This window comes from Trachurus japonicus, chromosome 3 (assembly GCF_045865225.1).
Source record: "Trachurus japonicus isolate A0001 chromosome 3, Traja_1.0".
NCBI classification, from domain to species: Eukaryota; Metazoa; Chordata; class Actinopteri; order Carangiformes; family Carangidae; genus Trachurus; species Trachurus japonicus.
Genome location: NC_140909.1, coordinates 22,245,581 through 22,262,899, shown reverse-complemented (window position 1 = coordinate 22,262,899; position 17,319 = coordinate 22,245,581). Strand labels below are relative to the sequence as shown.

The 17,319-nt window shown below is 40.6% G+C and overlaps 1 protein-coding gene across 3 annotated transcripts in view; it reads left to right on the top strand.

The window, feature by feature from the left end:
- The window catches only part of ntrk3b (neurotrophic tyrosine kinase, receptor, type 3b), a 176,157-nt gene that overhangs the window by 65,925 nt on the left and 92,913 nt on the right, over positions 1-17,319 (top strand). For all 3 annotated transcript variants that reach the window (XM_085766841.1, XM_085766860.1, XM_085766851.1), the window contains exons 4-7: positions 1,662-1,730; positions 13,797-13,951; positions 14,508-14,650; positions 15,773-15,914. In XM_085766841.1, the coding sequence (XP_085622967.1) occupies positions 1,662-1,730; positions 13,797-13,951; positions 14,508-14,650; positions 15,773-15,914 (509 nt within the window). The remainder of the gene's footprint in view (positions 1-1,661; positions 1,731-13,796; positions 13,952-14,507; positions 14,651-15,772; positions 15,915-17,319) is intronic.

Genomic DNA, 17,319 nt, shown 5'->3' with positions numbered 1-17,319 from the left:
AAATTACGGTGTGCACCCCTAAAATTTCTGCTTGCACTCTACTGTGCTCCTAAGTAAAAAAAGTTAGTCAAGTCACTTTTTCTTCATTACAGTAATTCATGTCTATTTGAATGTCTGACATCTCTGTGCATCTTTTCGGAGTTGTGTGATCTAACGTATGTGTATTTGGAGATCTTTGGTCTTAACGTTTGTCTATTTTAGGGTCCCATCGTTTGACGTGTCTCTATTTGGAGATCTGTGCTCCCTGTGATCTGCGTGTCTATTTTCGGGGTTGAGTGATTTGACGTAAATGTTGAGCAGACCTGCTCTACATCACCTAATGAGCTGCTGTTTGCTCGCCCACCTTTTCGCTCCCTCTCCCTCTCTCTCCCTGTAATGCATTCTTTCAGTGTATAATACAGGCCCTGTGGGACCACAGCTTTTCACTGGGAGGGGAAATTTCATGCAGCATCTTTACATAATTCTCACACACATTCCCTGTATTCAGAGCAGCGCATTCACGCTAGTACACATTTCAAGGTGATGGTATTTAACCACAGTGTGAGTGACTCGATGCAAATGTTGTAAAACTGTGGCTTCTAGCTGTGTGTGTGTGGGTGTGCATGTGCGTGTGAGTTCGCACATGGTGCGTGAGTGTGTGTATGTGTGATTGTACGTGAGCATGAGTGATAGAAAGTCCTGCAACATTCATCGCTCCCTGTTGCCATAGCGACACTTCTGGTTACAGGAGTATCTATTAGGTCTCCCATACAGATTAACCTACTATGGAGTATTTGTGTGTGCATATATGTGAATATGTGTGTACCCTGTGATATTTCTATTGATCCATGTGTCTTTATTAAAATTCAGTCTTTTTCTTCTGTACATACATTATGGCAAATCCTCTGTCGCTGGCTGCAAACACACTGTGAGCTGTGTTGTGTTCAAACAGACAATAACATGAGAAGTGTGTGAGTCATTAAGCAACTGTTCACATCAAAGAAAACATCAGATCAGATTGAATGCCGCTTGTTCATTTCCCTCTCATGATGTAATGCCGCACATCGATGGAGCAGAGGCTGATAATTGGATTTGATAGCACACTTTATGACAAACTGCTGTGTTAATGCCCTCAACAGAGATGCTGTATTTCTTAATAACTGTATAGACAGATGCCTGTTGTTCATGTTTAAACTGATTAAAGGTTCTGGTCAAATCACTTGTAAGTCTCTGGATATTTGCTATTGAATTTGGTGGCTTCCTGAGCTGCAGGGGTTCCTTAAGTCAACTGAATTATTTGGCGATCAACTTTCTTTTATCGAGTTGGCTGAGCCCTGAAGCTTCACACACACAGGCCTGTGTCCCACGTCAATAGCACTTTGCCTTGCCTGCATATCTGGTTGGCTATTCATGTTCTTTTTTGTTTTATTAAAATTTACTTAACTCATTGAAATACTTCACAATAGTGTAGATAAAACAAAACAAAACAAAACCAAAAGAGACTGAAAAATCAATTTCACCTCAAATGGAAGAGAAAAGAAAAGCCATCAGAATGACCCCCAAAGAAAGATTTGGTAATTTGTCTCTAAAACCGTACATCAAAACTAAAAGTGAAAAAATGGTACACAGACGTACAATCATTATATTTAACTTTCTCTTTGTTTCTTTTTTTTCCTCTGCAGAAACCTGTCAAAGAATCCTCTCACCACCCTGTCATGGCAGCTTTTCCAGCACCTCCAACTCTCCGAGCTGTAAGTCTTCTTCCCTCGTCTGATCTCTCTCATTGGCTTTTGTTGTATTTTATTAGAGCAATTTATCACCGCTCCCTGCGCTCTATCTGCCTCCATACAAATTGTCTTCACTGCATACTATCATAATTCCTGTCTTTGTTGTACAAAACCTCTAATTTGTCTGAGCACATGCTGAAGACTGAATCTATAGGCGATGCAGTGGCACTATGATCTTATAAGTCATTTGTTGACTTAATTAACACACACAAAGGAAATGTAATGGCCTGGTAGGAGGAGGGAGTCTGACCCCATTTTCTTGTTTGTTATGAATATTTTAGCGATCATTGTGTTTATGAAATGAGTTTGCTCTTTCACCACCAGGGAAAACATTGCAGTGTCGACCCGCTTGTAATTTACACATCATTACCCCTGTCAGCACTGTCCATCATTTGAACCTGTGCTGTGCTCCGAACACTGGCGCTGCTTTCTGCGCCTTCTGGCACATAAGGCTGAGGTATAGCAGGATGTGATACAAGACTATTTCAATCAGGTCTCCTTATTGTGCTATTTTCAGAGGTAGAAACAGGGCAGCTCCTCTGAGAGCACGGCACAATGCTGATCTGGGGTAGTCCTGCTGCTGCTGCTGCTGCGGCATGGGCAGCAGAGTGGAGGGAAAATCCCGTTTACATTGACTCTATAGTTTTGTGCCGAGCCTGCTATCCTGAGCAACAACTTATCCCTCTCCCGCGTAGGACCCACTGATATTACAGAGCACTTTTTCTTATCCATCTTGTGTAGGAAGCAATTGACACCACCAGACCCCATACCAGTGCTACAGAAGTGTCACCTCACTGTGGGTCCTCACCAGAGGCAGATGGGCCACTGAATCCCTCAAAATGCCTTTTATTGGGTTGTGAATTTCATTTTTCACTGGATTGTAGAGGTTCTGTATAGTTGTATTACCAGCTGTCCAATTCGACTCATGCGTGAGCTCTTCTGGCTGCTGCTGCAACGCCTCAGTTTTAAAACCCATACTTTTATATTCATATATAAAGCTCTCCAAATTAAACGTAAATCCCCTTAAAAAAAAAAAAAAAAAAAAAACATTTTTTATGCATCAGCTTGTTAGAATAAATGATGGATTTCTACATGACCATATGACCAACGTTAGAAGAATTTTGGTAATTTTTCTTGAGACAGTTCTATATTCCTGTTTTGCCCTGAACTAAGAAATTGGTTCAGTCTTGATTTTCAACTCAGTCATGCCTTTATCTCTTCTCGTCTGGATTATTGTAACTTCCTATTTTCTCGTTGAAGTGAGTCTGCAATTTCACTACTGCAATTGGTTCAAAACGCAGCAGCCAGACTCTTGACAAACATTAAACGAAGACAGCATGTCATCCTCATTTCTGGCCCAGCCACAGTGGCTTCATTGCACAATTCAGTCTAAGGTCCAGTTCAGTCCAGGGTAATGCAGATTGTTTAACCAGTTGCTCTTAAATGTCCCAGAGTTCACGCTCAAAACAAAGGATAACTGCTTTTGCTGTGTTACATCTGAATTTTACTGCCCCCCCTTATCCCCGCTTCACTGTCCGAGGAAATGTTAAATTAATGATAATGATAATGATAATAATAATAATCGTAATAATAATAATATGAGTCCATTTTATTCATGAATCCTACATACAATCCTGTATCTAGATTTAAAGAGAGGCTTTAAATGACAGAAAGAGAAAAAAAATAACAGAACTACCTAGAGAACTAAATCATGCAGAACAGTTAGATTAAAAAGCTTATTTCTTTTTTAAATCTAATGAAGTATCGTGAAATAGAAACACTCAAAGTACAAGAACCTCAAATAAGTAGTGGAGCCCATTATTACACGTTCACCACGTTCTACAGAGCAGCCTGAATTTTACACTTGTATGAAATAGAAATAAGATCAGGGCCATTTTGTCTACAGAGACACTGAAGTATTAATGTAGTTCAGTAAAATCACCTTAAATTCTGAGACAAACCACATCGCGTGCAGCCAAGCAAAATAACTAGTGCAGACCCTTTCATAACCAAATCACCATTACATCTCCCAGAGCACGATTTGCTCCAATGTGCAAATCCTATTTCTTCTTAAGCAACCATTTTAGCTGCGCACAAATGGTGTCTTTGTTGTTCTACATGAAAAGCAGGGCAGGGTGATGCCCGTGTTTCCTGGTGAATGCTGATGAGGAGTGAGGGTTTATGTCTATTCCATTTGGTGTGTTTAGTTAAGAGGTGTCAGTTGGAGTGGCGTGGCGGCACAGACGTGGGCTGTGGCGTTATGCAAGAAAGAAGCCATGTGGAATCAGGCCTCGCTAATAGGAAATGAGTCACTCTATCATGGGCAGAGTCTGCGACGTGGCCCTGACATCATTACTCTCTTCGCTGTGTCTATGTGCTCACCCAAACCATATTAGCTTGGTAAGTGCCAATCATTCAATCATGCCAAATGAAGCGTGCTCACCGGGCAGCTATTTCCTTTAATTATTAGTATAATACACAATGCAGTATCAATGATAAGTGCCCACCCGTGCTGCTGAACCACACTGATATTATGTAAATAGAGGAAGATCAAACCAGCTGAAATAATTTCCGTTTTATGTGAGGAAAGGAGAGCATGGCCCTATGCCATGATGCTGTCGCTACACCGTGTTATCTCAGTCACTCTAGGCACTGCTATTGTTACTGTGTTTCTTTTTTTGTTTTGTTTTTTCAGTGAAACACCACCAATTTCAAAGCTACAACACATCGGTGACGCTGAATACAATTTGTACAAACATTTTATTTTTAAACCTGGAAATTCACTGTGCAAAATTATTGTTTTAGTGAATCATTCTATTGTTTATTTTATTAGAGAAGACTCCCGCACACTGTCTTCACTTACAGTACATCCGTTTTTGGTCTTGAAGACCTTCATCAGGTAGTATACCGAGGTAGTTATACCTAAAGATTTTCTCTCAGATTGCTAAATGTAACATTTCCCTCTTGTTGCTGCTCCTGAACATCGAATTAATTAAGTGTAAAGCATGTTAAAGGAGCTGAATAAACAACTAACCTCAACTTGAAAGAAGGACCTCTCCGTTAACCTCAAACAAGTGCTGAGCCTGTCATCCAGTGGCCAGTCTTCCTGTTTGATGAAGCAGTAAAGGTGAAGAGGAAACAATAGTTCCCTGCAGAGAATGTACATCAAGTCTGTTTTTCACTTATCAGACCCTCCTGATCAAGGCTAGTAAAGTGTAACAGCAAAACAGTTGCTTTGTTTTGCAGGTTGATTGCACAGATATTTCACTCTGCCTGTAATATCTTTATCAGTAACAAAAGCAATACTATCAGTGAAATCTCAATAATCTCAAGTCTTTTGTGGATCCTGTGAAAAGGCCCCAACATCACATTGAAGCCTTACAATGGGCGTCTGCTGTGTGCTGCCTCTGGATGAGACTCGGATAATCGGCTCTGCCTCTTTGTCTGTGTGCCCTTTAGCCAAAGGACCAGAGCTACTGCAGTGTGCTGCGCAGGCCAGCCAATCAAAAGCCTGAGAACAGCAGCAGGGTGAATGGGGTGGCTAAATGCTAAATCTTCTGCTGTGGCTTCCAGGGTGATATTATTGGAGATTATTTGAAGCTAGCAGTCGCCAGCACCGCTGTCTTCGAGGAAGCTCTTTCTGTCTGGTCCACAAAAAAGAGGAAAATATTCTCCTTCTTTAGAAACTGAAGCGATCTGCCTGAGGCAATGTGCATCCCGAATCCCTTTATTCTGTTAGCGCTTCTTTAATCCCGGCTCTCTTGGAAGCAGGGGCCGACGCAAAGTCAAACATTTACGCCTCTCACTGCAAAATGGATTTTTCTTTGAATATGGATGAAATATGAATAGATCAAACCTGTAATCTTCTGAAATGACTGCTAGTGGATTAGGATGAATTAAACATTAAATTTTCAAGGGCTCTATGAACAGGTAAATTACTACATTTTAACCTTCATTTCATTAGACTCCAATTGCACTCAGGGCAAAGTCTCCCTGAAATACATTCAGACTGACTCTTCAGAATCATCAAAGACTGACTTATGAGAAGGAAAAGAGAGTATTCAAAATGGTGGAAAAGACCAGACCGAGACTTGGAGCAGCAATGGCCTTAAAGAGGTCACAGGCTCAAACACAGACTGCTGAGCATAACCCATGTGTGTAAATGAAACCTTCACCTGTACAAAGGCTTATAGTACATGTAAAAACTATAATAATGGAGTGGGTGGAGACACTTGGATGACCACCGCCCAGAAAAATCTGTCTTTGGAAGTCCGACCCAACACCCAGTTAAATAACACACCAAAGACGTTCCATCTTTAAAACAGAGGTTTCCATATGTGTAGACACAAAGTAGGTCAGTGTTTTTTATTGTGAAGGTATCAAATGCGCAATCCGCAGTCAAAATGACACAGATTGTATTTGGAAGCTGAGCCTTAAAGCAGAAGTAAGCGATCCGGTCATTTTGGAGTTAGCAGTCCCCGCCCTCGTCCCTACGTCATCACATTCACGCGCATCCCTTGGCTGCACACACAGAGAGGACCGCCCCTTTATGCCGTTCTCTCTCCTCATTGGATAAAGGTTGTAGGATACAAGGAAAGTTTTCTCCTGGGCTTACAGCAGAGCAGAGTGACTGACAGACCCGTGTTTCGGACCAAACGCTCAATATAAGTGATTGCTGTCGGAAGATATAACTATTTAAGACTTATATTAACACAAACATTCCACTTACTTCTGCTTTAAAATGAGCTGTCAGTGCTTCTGTAATTTTGTCAGAAAAAAACTACCCTCAGCCGTGCCCACCAGGACTAGCGTTACAGTTTCTCGGAGTGTTTAATTGAAATCTACTATATTTTTTCTCAGTCAGAACAGTCAAACAGTTGGAAGAGAAGCTCAGATGCTTCTTTCTTTGGCTAACCAACATATTAGAGCTTCAGAGTGAAGCCTGAGTGATCAAAAACTGTATCTTCTCATAAAACCTTGGATCATACACCAGCACAGTGTAAAATATATAGGACTTTCAAGTTGAACTGTGGTTGAAGTCAGTCTAGTTTCCTTGTCAAGACTGTATCTCCATGTAAATACAAAGAAACAATGAACATGTATTCAAGATAGGGACAAGAGATCAAATGTGTATATGTGTAGTAGGCAAAGTACTTCAGATACTGTGCAGAAAAAACAGTTTACAGGGCACATGACAGCTCACTATATCGGCTCATTTCACTTGCCAAACATGAGCAGATTATCCAATGAAAAAAGGTATTTAGAGTAAATGTTCAGGGCTCAGGTAAAGACTACAGAGCCAACACTTTGTGTTACAACATAATGGCAAACAGATTTATAAAGTAGGGACCAGGGATGTTGTCAGCATGAGCAAATAAAAAAAAGTAAGGGACCCGCCTACAATAAAGTGAAATGGTAAAGTCAGTATAATGTACATTTCCATTCATTCCAACAAATTTGCCATTGGTCTGACTGGTGTTAAGATATCATCCACACTGAAGCCAGCCTAATGTGTTTGTTACGTTAAAGCCAGTTTATGACAGAAAGGCTGAAAAACGCTGAGAGTGTTGGGTTGCATTTCATTCATGGTATCTTAACGTCATTAGTGGAAACAATTCAAGTGAACGCCTGAGATGAATCTTGCTGTACTGATGAATCAGTGCTGTGGAAATCGGATTATACCGAATTAATGAGGACAACAAGTGAATATTGAAGAGGATTTGACATGATAAATAAGAAATAAACCTGTGTCTAACATAAGCCTCTCCTAGATAAAAGGCCACTAAGGTAAATAAAGGGCCTGTCTTCGATCGTCACCGGTTGTGACAAGGTTGTCGTCCAAATTGAGGGGGAAAAACAAAACAAAACAGGCAAACAGTAATGGAACAAAAAAGTGGATACCCAAGGTTCACTTTCTCTCCAGGAGTGTAACATCCACTGGTGAACGTCACACTCTTCTACTCAAGCAAGCTTTGATTGAAGCCATGAAATTACCAAGCACTCCCGACTTGCACCTGACTGTGTCTGTGCCTCCGCCAGATTTGAACTGGCATGTAACTAGAGCCCTGAGTATCAAAGTGCCTTGGATTTAGGCACTTTGTCCATTACTTAACTGCAAGTTTGGTTAGAAGGCTGTGGCTGCACTGGGCAGCTCCAGGGGCTGGATGCGTGTCGACATGATTTTGCTGAGTCAGATGCCTTTGGAGAATAACAGTGGAAGTGAAGGCAGACAAAGATAAACAGTGTGTACCTTCCATCTGTATTGGATCTGTTGTAAAATAACCAGTCAGCAGTCAGTAAGAGCAGGATTTTTCCTCACACAAATACTGAGGGCACAACATTGAGATGATCAGGAGATGCAATTGCTGTCAACTAGTAAAAGGCATCGAGTAACACGTAGTATGTATTTGGTACCATGTTTCATATGACATGATGAGAGTCCTTTTAGCTCTGTCTTGGTCACCAACACCAAGTGCTTAACTCCTCTGATACCCAGTGCTCCAATAGCTTTGTGTCTGCTATTCCTCTCACCTGTATATAGTCTAGATATACTTTACATAAATACATGTTGATATGATACAGTTGGGTCCAGAAGTCTGAGACAACCTTTCTAGCACTGCAGACCTGTTTAAAATTAAGAAATGCACATGAAAAAACATTTCATCTAGAATCCACATCCATCTAGTTTTAATAGACCATTATACTATACTGTACTGCCAACGTATATGCTGACATGTTCTACAAAATGTAATCATTTAAATTGTATGTTGTATTACATTTCTGTATTGGTGCAATCACACAATGGTTCACCATCCACAATGGTGAACCATTGGACATGGGAAGCTGTTCCATGGGAAGCTGTTCTATCTCAGCTAGATGATTTTGAGTTTTTGTGAAAATGATTCTAAATGCATGACACAATATACACTAAAATGACATGATTCGATCATTATAAAGAATAGCACTGATATTCTATACATCAGTCCAGAGATACTGTAGGACAAATATCACTATATCATCCATCCTGAATACACTATGAATACATAGATAAAGCATCTTTCGAAGCACCTGTCTGCTAAAAATAACTGCCAACGTATCTGAAGAGCCCCTGCTTCAGTCTTTGAAGAGGAATTTGCCTTAAGCTACTGCTCACTTTGTCATTTTTTGCTACCTGGAGCCTTCCCTGACCTGACTATGGTGCCCCCACTCCTCTACATGATTGCAGCACAGGTGGTGTTGTCGATAAGCCAAAGTCAGGTCTGGCTCCTCAGACAAATTATGCCGTAGTGGTTAAAAAAGAAAAAGAGTCAGGCGGTGAGTGAGGCTGCCGGGACAGTAACTGGCCCAGTGGCTGCAACCTTACAGAAAAGCAATGATGGGACAAAATGGTGATTTATTTATTCACAGTGTGCCACTTTATTCATGACATAAGCAGAAGATAGAGCATGACAATGATGGAAGCAGTCCAGCAGCAACCAGGAGTGTGGTAAAGCAATGATACAGAGTTTATGCAGTGTGGTAAAAGCAACTATTTAGCAAATTTAGCAGGATCAGAGGAAAAGGCTTATGTTGTAAAAGCTCTCGGTGGCGAGAAGAGAATTGAATTTGACATTGGTTGAGTCAACTCTCCGTTTTTTTCCTGCACTTATTCCCCCTGATTGATTTATAATATTCTTTCTTAACGTTTTAATCTCTCAACTCCTGCCAATGATGAAAAGTGTGCGTACTTTGTTCGTGACAGCAACAGAGCACCGGGTGCAGCAGTGTTGTACAGTAGCAGCCCAAGCAGGATAAAATGAGACCAGTTCATGGCTGCTTCTCATTATTCAACCTGACAATCAGTCAGTCAGCTGATTCAAGACTCTGGAAGAGCATCTAAGGACACGACAACCAGATTATCTTCAATATAATGAGAGCACTGGCCACACTGTTTGATTGACAAGTGATCTATGGGAGGTGCACAGCAGCCATAAGATGGAAACAAAAATAGACGGAGAGCATAATAATAATGGCGGCAGATATGCCACTCAAAATTCAAAGTAATGATTGGAAGATTCCCATTTTCTCTCATTAATATGCACTAACATCTGGAGGCACTGGATTGTTGCAGAGGTGACGTGACAAGCAAAGCAACTAGAGCAACTCCTCGTTTCTGATGAATTACCACAAAGCCAGGCATCACAGGGAATACAACCCGCAGTCACACCCACGATCAATGCAAAAAAGAAAAAGCCAAATAAGGCGATTTATTAAACACACAGGATTTAAAAACCGAAAATAATTCCTGACAACGGTATAAGTAGAGGAAGCAGTGCATTCAAGCTGAGATCAAAGCGCGCCAGCAACAATGCCGTATATACAGTAGCTTATCGTTGCCTGTGATCCATGTCTCCTGAGCCAAAGCACCTGTGTGTACATTTCCCAGAAAAACAGCCTCCGGTGGTGATCATTACCTCTCCTCTGGAGTAGCGGGGTGGATCGTTAGCCAGCTTCAAGGAAACATCACGCTGTTAGCTCTCCGTATCTAGGGTCACACTGCTGTTTACTTTTGTTCTTTTTTTTTTAAAGTCTAATCTGCTCTCCTCCAGACATTTATCAACTTCCAGCTGTCAGTTTGCTGTACTCTTTTTTTCTCTTACGCCTTGTGTAGATGGTAGAGCTTTAAAATCATTATGTTATTGTGCCATACAGACTGGGCTTTGAAACACAGGGTTGCAGGCAGCTCTCTTGTTCAAGTGCAATCTCCTCTTCTTCTTTTTCTTTTTCAACTTTTATCTGTATCAATACGGCAGCATGTTGCCCCTGATGAGCTCTGCCCATAGGAACACTGAGTAATGTATGGAGGTTGTCCCTCTTAACAATTACCATAATTACAATACAAATGGGAGAAAGCCAGAGCTGGCCTCCTCTGGTGAGCTTTAATCCCTTGTGGTTTAACTTGCTCAGCATTAAATGAAAACCTTAAACAGTGAAACCCTTCTCCACACAGGCATGTAGGGAACAACCTGCCTCTGGAGTGAGCTCCCCGGTGCCGTGTTCAGTGAAGTTTCCATTGTCTCTAAACATTCATGTTAAATTTATATATCTATCTAACTTGTAAGAACACATATGATTGCTATTTTCTAACTTTAGCCTTAAGTGACAGTTTAAGTATCCAGCTAATAGCATACCCTTTCATTTCCACTGTTGGCTTGTCATTGATGGCCATTATAAAAACTGAACAATATTAAAATCCATGCTTGCTGAAACCCAAGTAATTGAATTAGAAGTTGTGGAAAGTACATTTTAGAGTACAATAGACTACAATTTTCAGGTACTTGTATTTCCATTTCTTGCTATTTTTTACTCCCACTACAATTCAGTTGAGAGGGAAAAGGTACACTTTCTGCTCCACTGCAATGCTACAACTTCAGTTAAACCAGCAAATCGGAAAATCAAATGATTTCGATTTTCATTAAAAAGGAAAAATGGTTGTGTTGCTATAACACATTGGTGCAACAGTGCAACACACAATGAATTTGTTCCCTTTTACATTTTACCCTAGCTGGTTGTTTTTCCTGGCTCAATACACTGATAAAAACAGTCCACCTTAAAGTTCAAATAGAGAGTTGATGTCACTTGGATTAGATTCTGTCGTCCAATAGAAGGAAAGATGTCACAATATACGACAACATGTGTCTCGTCCTGTCTGCAGCATTCAATCTCCTCGCTGCATCTGTTTCAAGGTATTTATACCCCTCAAACCTGCTATATTTGTTCTGTCTAACAGATGGAGATACTGACTCAGAGCCAGTATCTAGTTTTTACATTCTGTCCTTGAACACCGAGTCTCTTTTAAAATAAGACAAGACACTCCTGCAGTTTTCCCAGGGATGATTAAAAAGCTTGAGAAACAAACTTAGTACACATAAAGCTCACACAGAGTTTTCTATAAATGATAATGCACAAAGTAGTTAAAGAAATCATTACACCATTTAAAAATGAGCTGAACGGTGCAATTTTTCTGAACCAGAGGAAATGAAAGCAGAACATTGAATTTCACTAGAAGGGAAAATGGGGGATTTTTCAGATTTATTTTGTTTGTGAGTTAAAGATTTTGATTTTGATACTTGGGTGGGTGGAGGTATAAGCGCTAAGAAATGGTACAACCACTGACAACTGTACAACAATGAGCACGTATCTGCATAGAATAATTGTGGATCATCATAACTAAAACGAACAGGTTTTCTGCAGTAATTAAAGAGGAAATTATTTTATAATGGATCAGTATGCTGTTGTGTCCTTTCCTTGTAGCAGTGTGAGTTAGCTCAGTGAGTAAGCTGTCATGTAGTGAATGGAACAGGCCCTGCTCTAACTACAGTATCAGATCCAGAGAGCACCTGATAATAAGTGCGATCCACCTGCGGGAATCTATTCTCATTACTTCATACAGCACGGTGGACGTGCCCCATACATTATTCATGCTGTCTGCAATATCTTATTGACCTCTGTCAAGGACATTTGGACAGGCATTCATCTTAACAAAATTGGTCAATCACAGCCTCCAAATTGGACATATGCAAAATGCAGAGGTGGCGTACCACATTGAATAATGTGACTCTGTGGTGCACGCTACTGTGACAAGGAAATGTATGCACAGAGAGGCCTAATGATACCTTCCTGCTGCTAATATAGCCTGAGACTGATAGCTTGAGCGCTGCTTTGACCTCTGACCTCCTCACATTTGAATGCCACAGTACAGGCGTTCATTTCCCCCCCGTATGTTGATTTGAATGGATTTAATTATTACAAAACTATTATAAAACACACATCCATGGTGACTGTCATACAGGTTATACAGTGTTCAACATAGGGAGTCACTGCCATTGAATTGCAGATTTTTGTGAAGACAGTGTTAATAATATTGTCGTTACTGATGCTGTACAGAAACGTTGCTAATTAGTTTGAAAGTGTTGTCAGATGCCTCCTATGTGTCTGTTGCTAATGAAGAGGGTCGACCGCATTAACAGCTTGGAGGAAGCAGCTGACTGAAGTTCATTTTACAACCAGAGAGGAAGGTTTTCCTGGAAAAGCATCACTCTTTTGTGCCATTCCTGTGTTTCCCTCCATGGGGTTTGATTTTAAATTGCACAATGTTTTTCCATCTCAGTGTGTGCCACGATTTTTCGTCTTATGCTGTTAGGGACCTACCAACAAGTCCTCTCAGAAGCATTACCTATGTTTGAAGCAGAAAATGGAGAACATGTATAGTATGAATAAGATACAGTAGTGACATCTCACTGAGTTTTATCTCAGTTATTACAAGTTTTATTATGTGTAGTTACAATTATGGAGACCATTTTCAGTGTATTGTGGAGCTCAGCTGAGGACAATGATTGGATGATGATGCTTGCGTTGCTCAAAAAAAAAAAAAATTACAAAACAGCTGAGAGGCATACTGCCATTCGTGAGTCGTAACTGAAATAAACTACAAGGGAATAGAGTTGTTGTACTGTAACAAAGGTGTTTGAATGGCAAAGTCTGTTCATTTCATGAAGTGTCTCATTATGTGTCGGGTAGAAACCTTCCAGACCTTGGCAGGAGACACTGAAGCATGTATTGACAAGAACTCTCAGGAATCAGTGAGATCTAAGTATTCAAGTATTTAATAGTATATTAAAAGCCTGTTGACTCTGTGAATATGGAGGGTAAGTCTGTTTACATGTCTTGGGAGTTCCAAATGAAACATATTATATTAAGTCTTTTTGTGGCTCCAGAGGGAGCTGCACAGAGGTCAAAGGAGTGCAAAGTTACACCAATGCAGGAGCCTTTTAATTGTGCTGGTGTTACTTATATGCCCTCGACTGATATAATGTTTCCTTCATTAGACTGCTGCTGTTTTCAGTGTTGTTGTTGAGGATGTTTATGTACCGTATATATGAGAGTAACAGTGTCACTGCCTGCGCTGTTTGTGTTTTTAACATCTTTCTGCACAGTCTGATTGTTGTTGTTGTTGCTCTTGACTCTGTTATTTCTCTCTTGCCTTTCAAGGCGTCTGGATGGTGTGGTGTTCGAGTGTGGTTGTGATATTCGCTGGATCCAGCTATGGCAGCAGAGAGGAGAAGCTGGACTCCACACACAGCATCTCTACTGCAGGAACGGAGCCTCCAAAATAAGACTGCACAACATGTACATCCCCAGTTGTGGTAAGAGGAGGGGGAGGGGGGTGAGGATGTGATGTGGGTTTTAAAGAAGAGGAAGAGAATAAAGGAAGAGGAAACAGAGTGGAAGGGAAGGGGTGGAGAGAAGGAGAGGGGGGGGGGGAGTGAAAGGTGTAGCCGGGAACAGCTGACAGATGGAGACGGGAAAGGCAGGAGGAAGACGGAAAGGGTTAAAGGTGAAATAGAAGGAAGAGGGGAGGAGCAGAGAGAGGAATTGAGGCGGAAAGAGGAGGAGGTGTGACAGAGTTCAGTGGGTGAATCTGATGTGAGGAGCCGTGTGTTAATTCTGACAGAGGCTGTAGACTGCAGTATTATCTCCTGTTGGTGACTCATCCCTGTGACATCTAATGTGTGTCTGTGCGTGTGTGTTTGCAGCGTGTGTGTGTGTGTCTGTCTCTCCCACGGGTTCCTTTGTACCAATTTTATTGCAGTAATGAAAAGTGATTAATTGATTTAGTGTGAAAATATGTAGACACAAGCAGTGGCAGGCGTTTATTAATATGAACATACACCGTGTATGTGTTTGCGTGTGTGTTTTCAGACTTACCGGAGATCAGTGTGAGCCACAGCAGTGTGTTGGTGATGGAAGGCGACAATGTGACAGTGAGCTGCAACGGATCTGGAGCGCCCCTTCCTGAAGTGGACTGGACAGTCAGCGGCCTGCACTCCATCAACACACACCTGGTCAGACACACAAACACAACCCTGCCCTTACAATCGTGTTCAGCTATCTAAACCAATAGTTGTCAGTGCTGTAATAAACAAGGTTTAGCTATATTCATAATTTCAAGTTTAAGTATTCAAATATGTTTCAATGTTTTAATGATAAATTGAAGTGAAATTACCTGAATTCTCATCATCAATCATGATTATATAAACATTTAGTCATCATGCCTTTATGTAAACCCTCCATTTGTATCAAAAAGATGTGCTCACATATGGGCGATGCAGAACAACTCTCGGTAATAATACGGATAATGGTCAATAGACTCAATAGAGTCATTCATTTTTTTTGCCAGTTTGGGACATGTTGCTATGACATAGTCTCCACATCTAATCTAAGCTTTAAAGAATTAAAAGAATATGAAAATAATTAACAATTGTTAAATCACAATTTGCATACAAACAAGCGATTTGCCGAGTAGCTTTGCTGCATAGGTTACCATGGTGACCTGCCCCTGTTCAAAATAGGCCGGTTTTGTGAGAGTGAGAGGCATGGGTTGAACCTACACTGAGCCAGCTAAGACACTAATCTCACCCCCCGGGTCAGGCCCCGGGGACGTCACAGCAATAACAAGAGCAGAGATAAACAGAAAGAAGAGGAGAACAGCAGTTTCTGAAATTGCCATGTGGCTGTGTTTGGCATCTGTGTCTTTAATGCTTGCAGTGACTTTACAGATGAAAGTTACCTCGGCCTCAGGCTGAATGGTTTCGAGTAGACGGATACTGTGCACATTGAGATGAGTGAAGTGTTGGGGAGCCTGGCCAACTGAAGGCAAATGCATTGTTTTTGGCTTCCTAAAGGTGTCAGTCTGAATCAGTTTACAACATATCACAGTTTACATTCCTGCTGCCTTTCCTGCCCTATGGACGGAGGAGTGTGTAGCCTATGTTCTCACTGTATTCTGCGTCTTCCCTCAAGAATTTAACAAATGAATAATTAACTTGTATTTAACTTGTAATTCAGTAATTAAATATTTAAACCCTGTGATATAATTGTTTGTGGTGCAAAGTATATCCTTCACATACCTAAACATCATTCTCTCTCTCTCTCTCTCTCTCTCTGTTTTCATTCTCTACCCATAGTCCAATGTGTACCTGCCAAATATACACTCTATCAACCTGACTCTTTTCAACATCAGCCGAGATGACAACAACTACCAGCTGACGTGCATTGCGGAAAATGTGGTTGGGATGACTAACTCCTCCATCCAGCTCAACGTACAGTGTGAGTGCATTGTTCTATTAAACTCTGGCCAGTCACCGTAGAGGTGAGGGGGGGCTAAAACACCCATAATAATAATGCACTGTATTTATAGGCGCCTTTCAGGACTCTCGATGTTGCCTTACAATAAAACAATTAAATATACAAATAGTAAAACAATAAAACAATAATAAAACATCAATAATAATAAAGAACAATAAAACAATACAGCAACAGTGAACAACAACAATGAAATTACAATATGTTAGGGGGGGTGGGCCAGTCTGAACAGGTGTGTTTTGAGATGTGACTCGAAGTGTAGACAGTGTTGTTAGAGTTTGGATGTGCTTTGTGCCTATCGCCTATAGCGATATGTTTACTCATAACCAGAGACAGACATTTCAAAAAGCACACTAGAGGCTCTCCTTCATTAGCAGCTTAAATTTACATATAAATAAGGAAATATTATTCAAATAACATGAGACAAACTGGATTCAAGATTCAGAGTTCATAATAATGCTGCCAGTATTATGGGATGTGAGTGTGCTTACATAAAATATTTGCTAATTTTGACTAATTGGTTTAAGGAATCTCCTAATTAGCAAAGCTGTTTATGTTTAATATCATAAAGGTCAATTTGACCAGACAAAAAATAAATAAAAAATGGTTTGCTTGACAACATGGTAGAATATTGGATATGCTTTTTATACTGTACCTGTTGGTCAAATGCTACACTTCAAAGAAGGTGTATGTAAATAGATCGCATTAATAAGGTCATTAGAATATTTTCGTATGGAAATGGACTGTGACATTTTATAACCTCATTATTTAACACTATTACTTTTAATGCCAGGACGAGGCTGTGTGAAGGTGCAGTGGTGCTTTGAGCTAAACACTTAACTTCTGCGTCGACGTCTGTGTCATCAGCTTACAGTACTGTAGGTTGTACACCAAAACGCTGGAGAGAGTCAGATTTTGAACTGAAGATGGCACTTGGTTGGGACAGTTTGAGAAGGGAATAATTCATGGCAACCCATATGGTGAGTTAGATATTTCAATGTGGATGGGACTTTTACTAGTACTTACCTCACCTACAGCCATGCTACTAATATCCTACTGTTTTATATTTAGTGCTCAGAATTAAGTGCAAGGTCAATAAAGGTTATTCCAGGGTTCAATATAGCATATTCTGTCCATTAACAATTCTCAACAATTCCTTTGGGGACTTTTTTTGGATGCTAAGAATTCATTTGAAGACTTAAAATGTAAAATTATGCTGCTCTGTTGTTGAAGACATTAATCAGTGAGCCCTTCTGGTGAAGTGATTTCTTGAAATAAAATCTTGTGGCTAACCGCTGAGGCAGTAGCTTATCCACATTAGAGGCCATCAACTTATCTAGGGTTGACCGTGGTTTAGTTAAATCTTGCA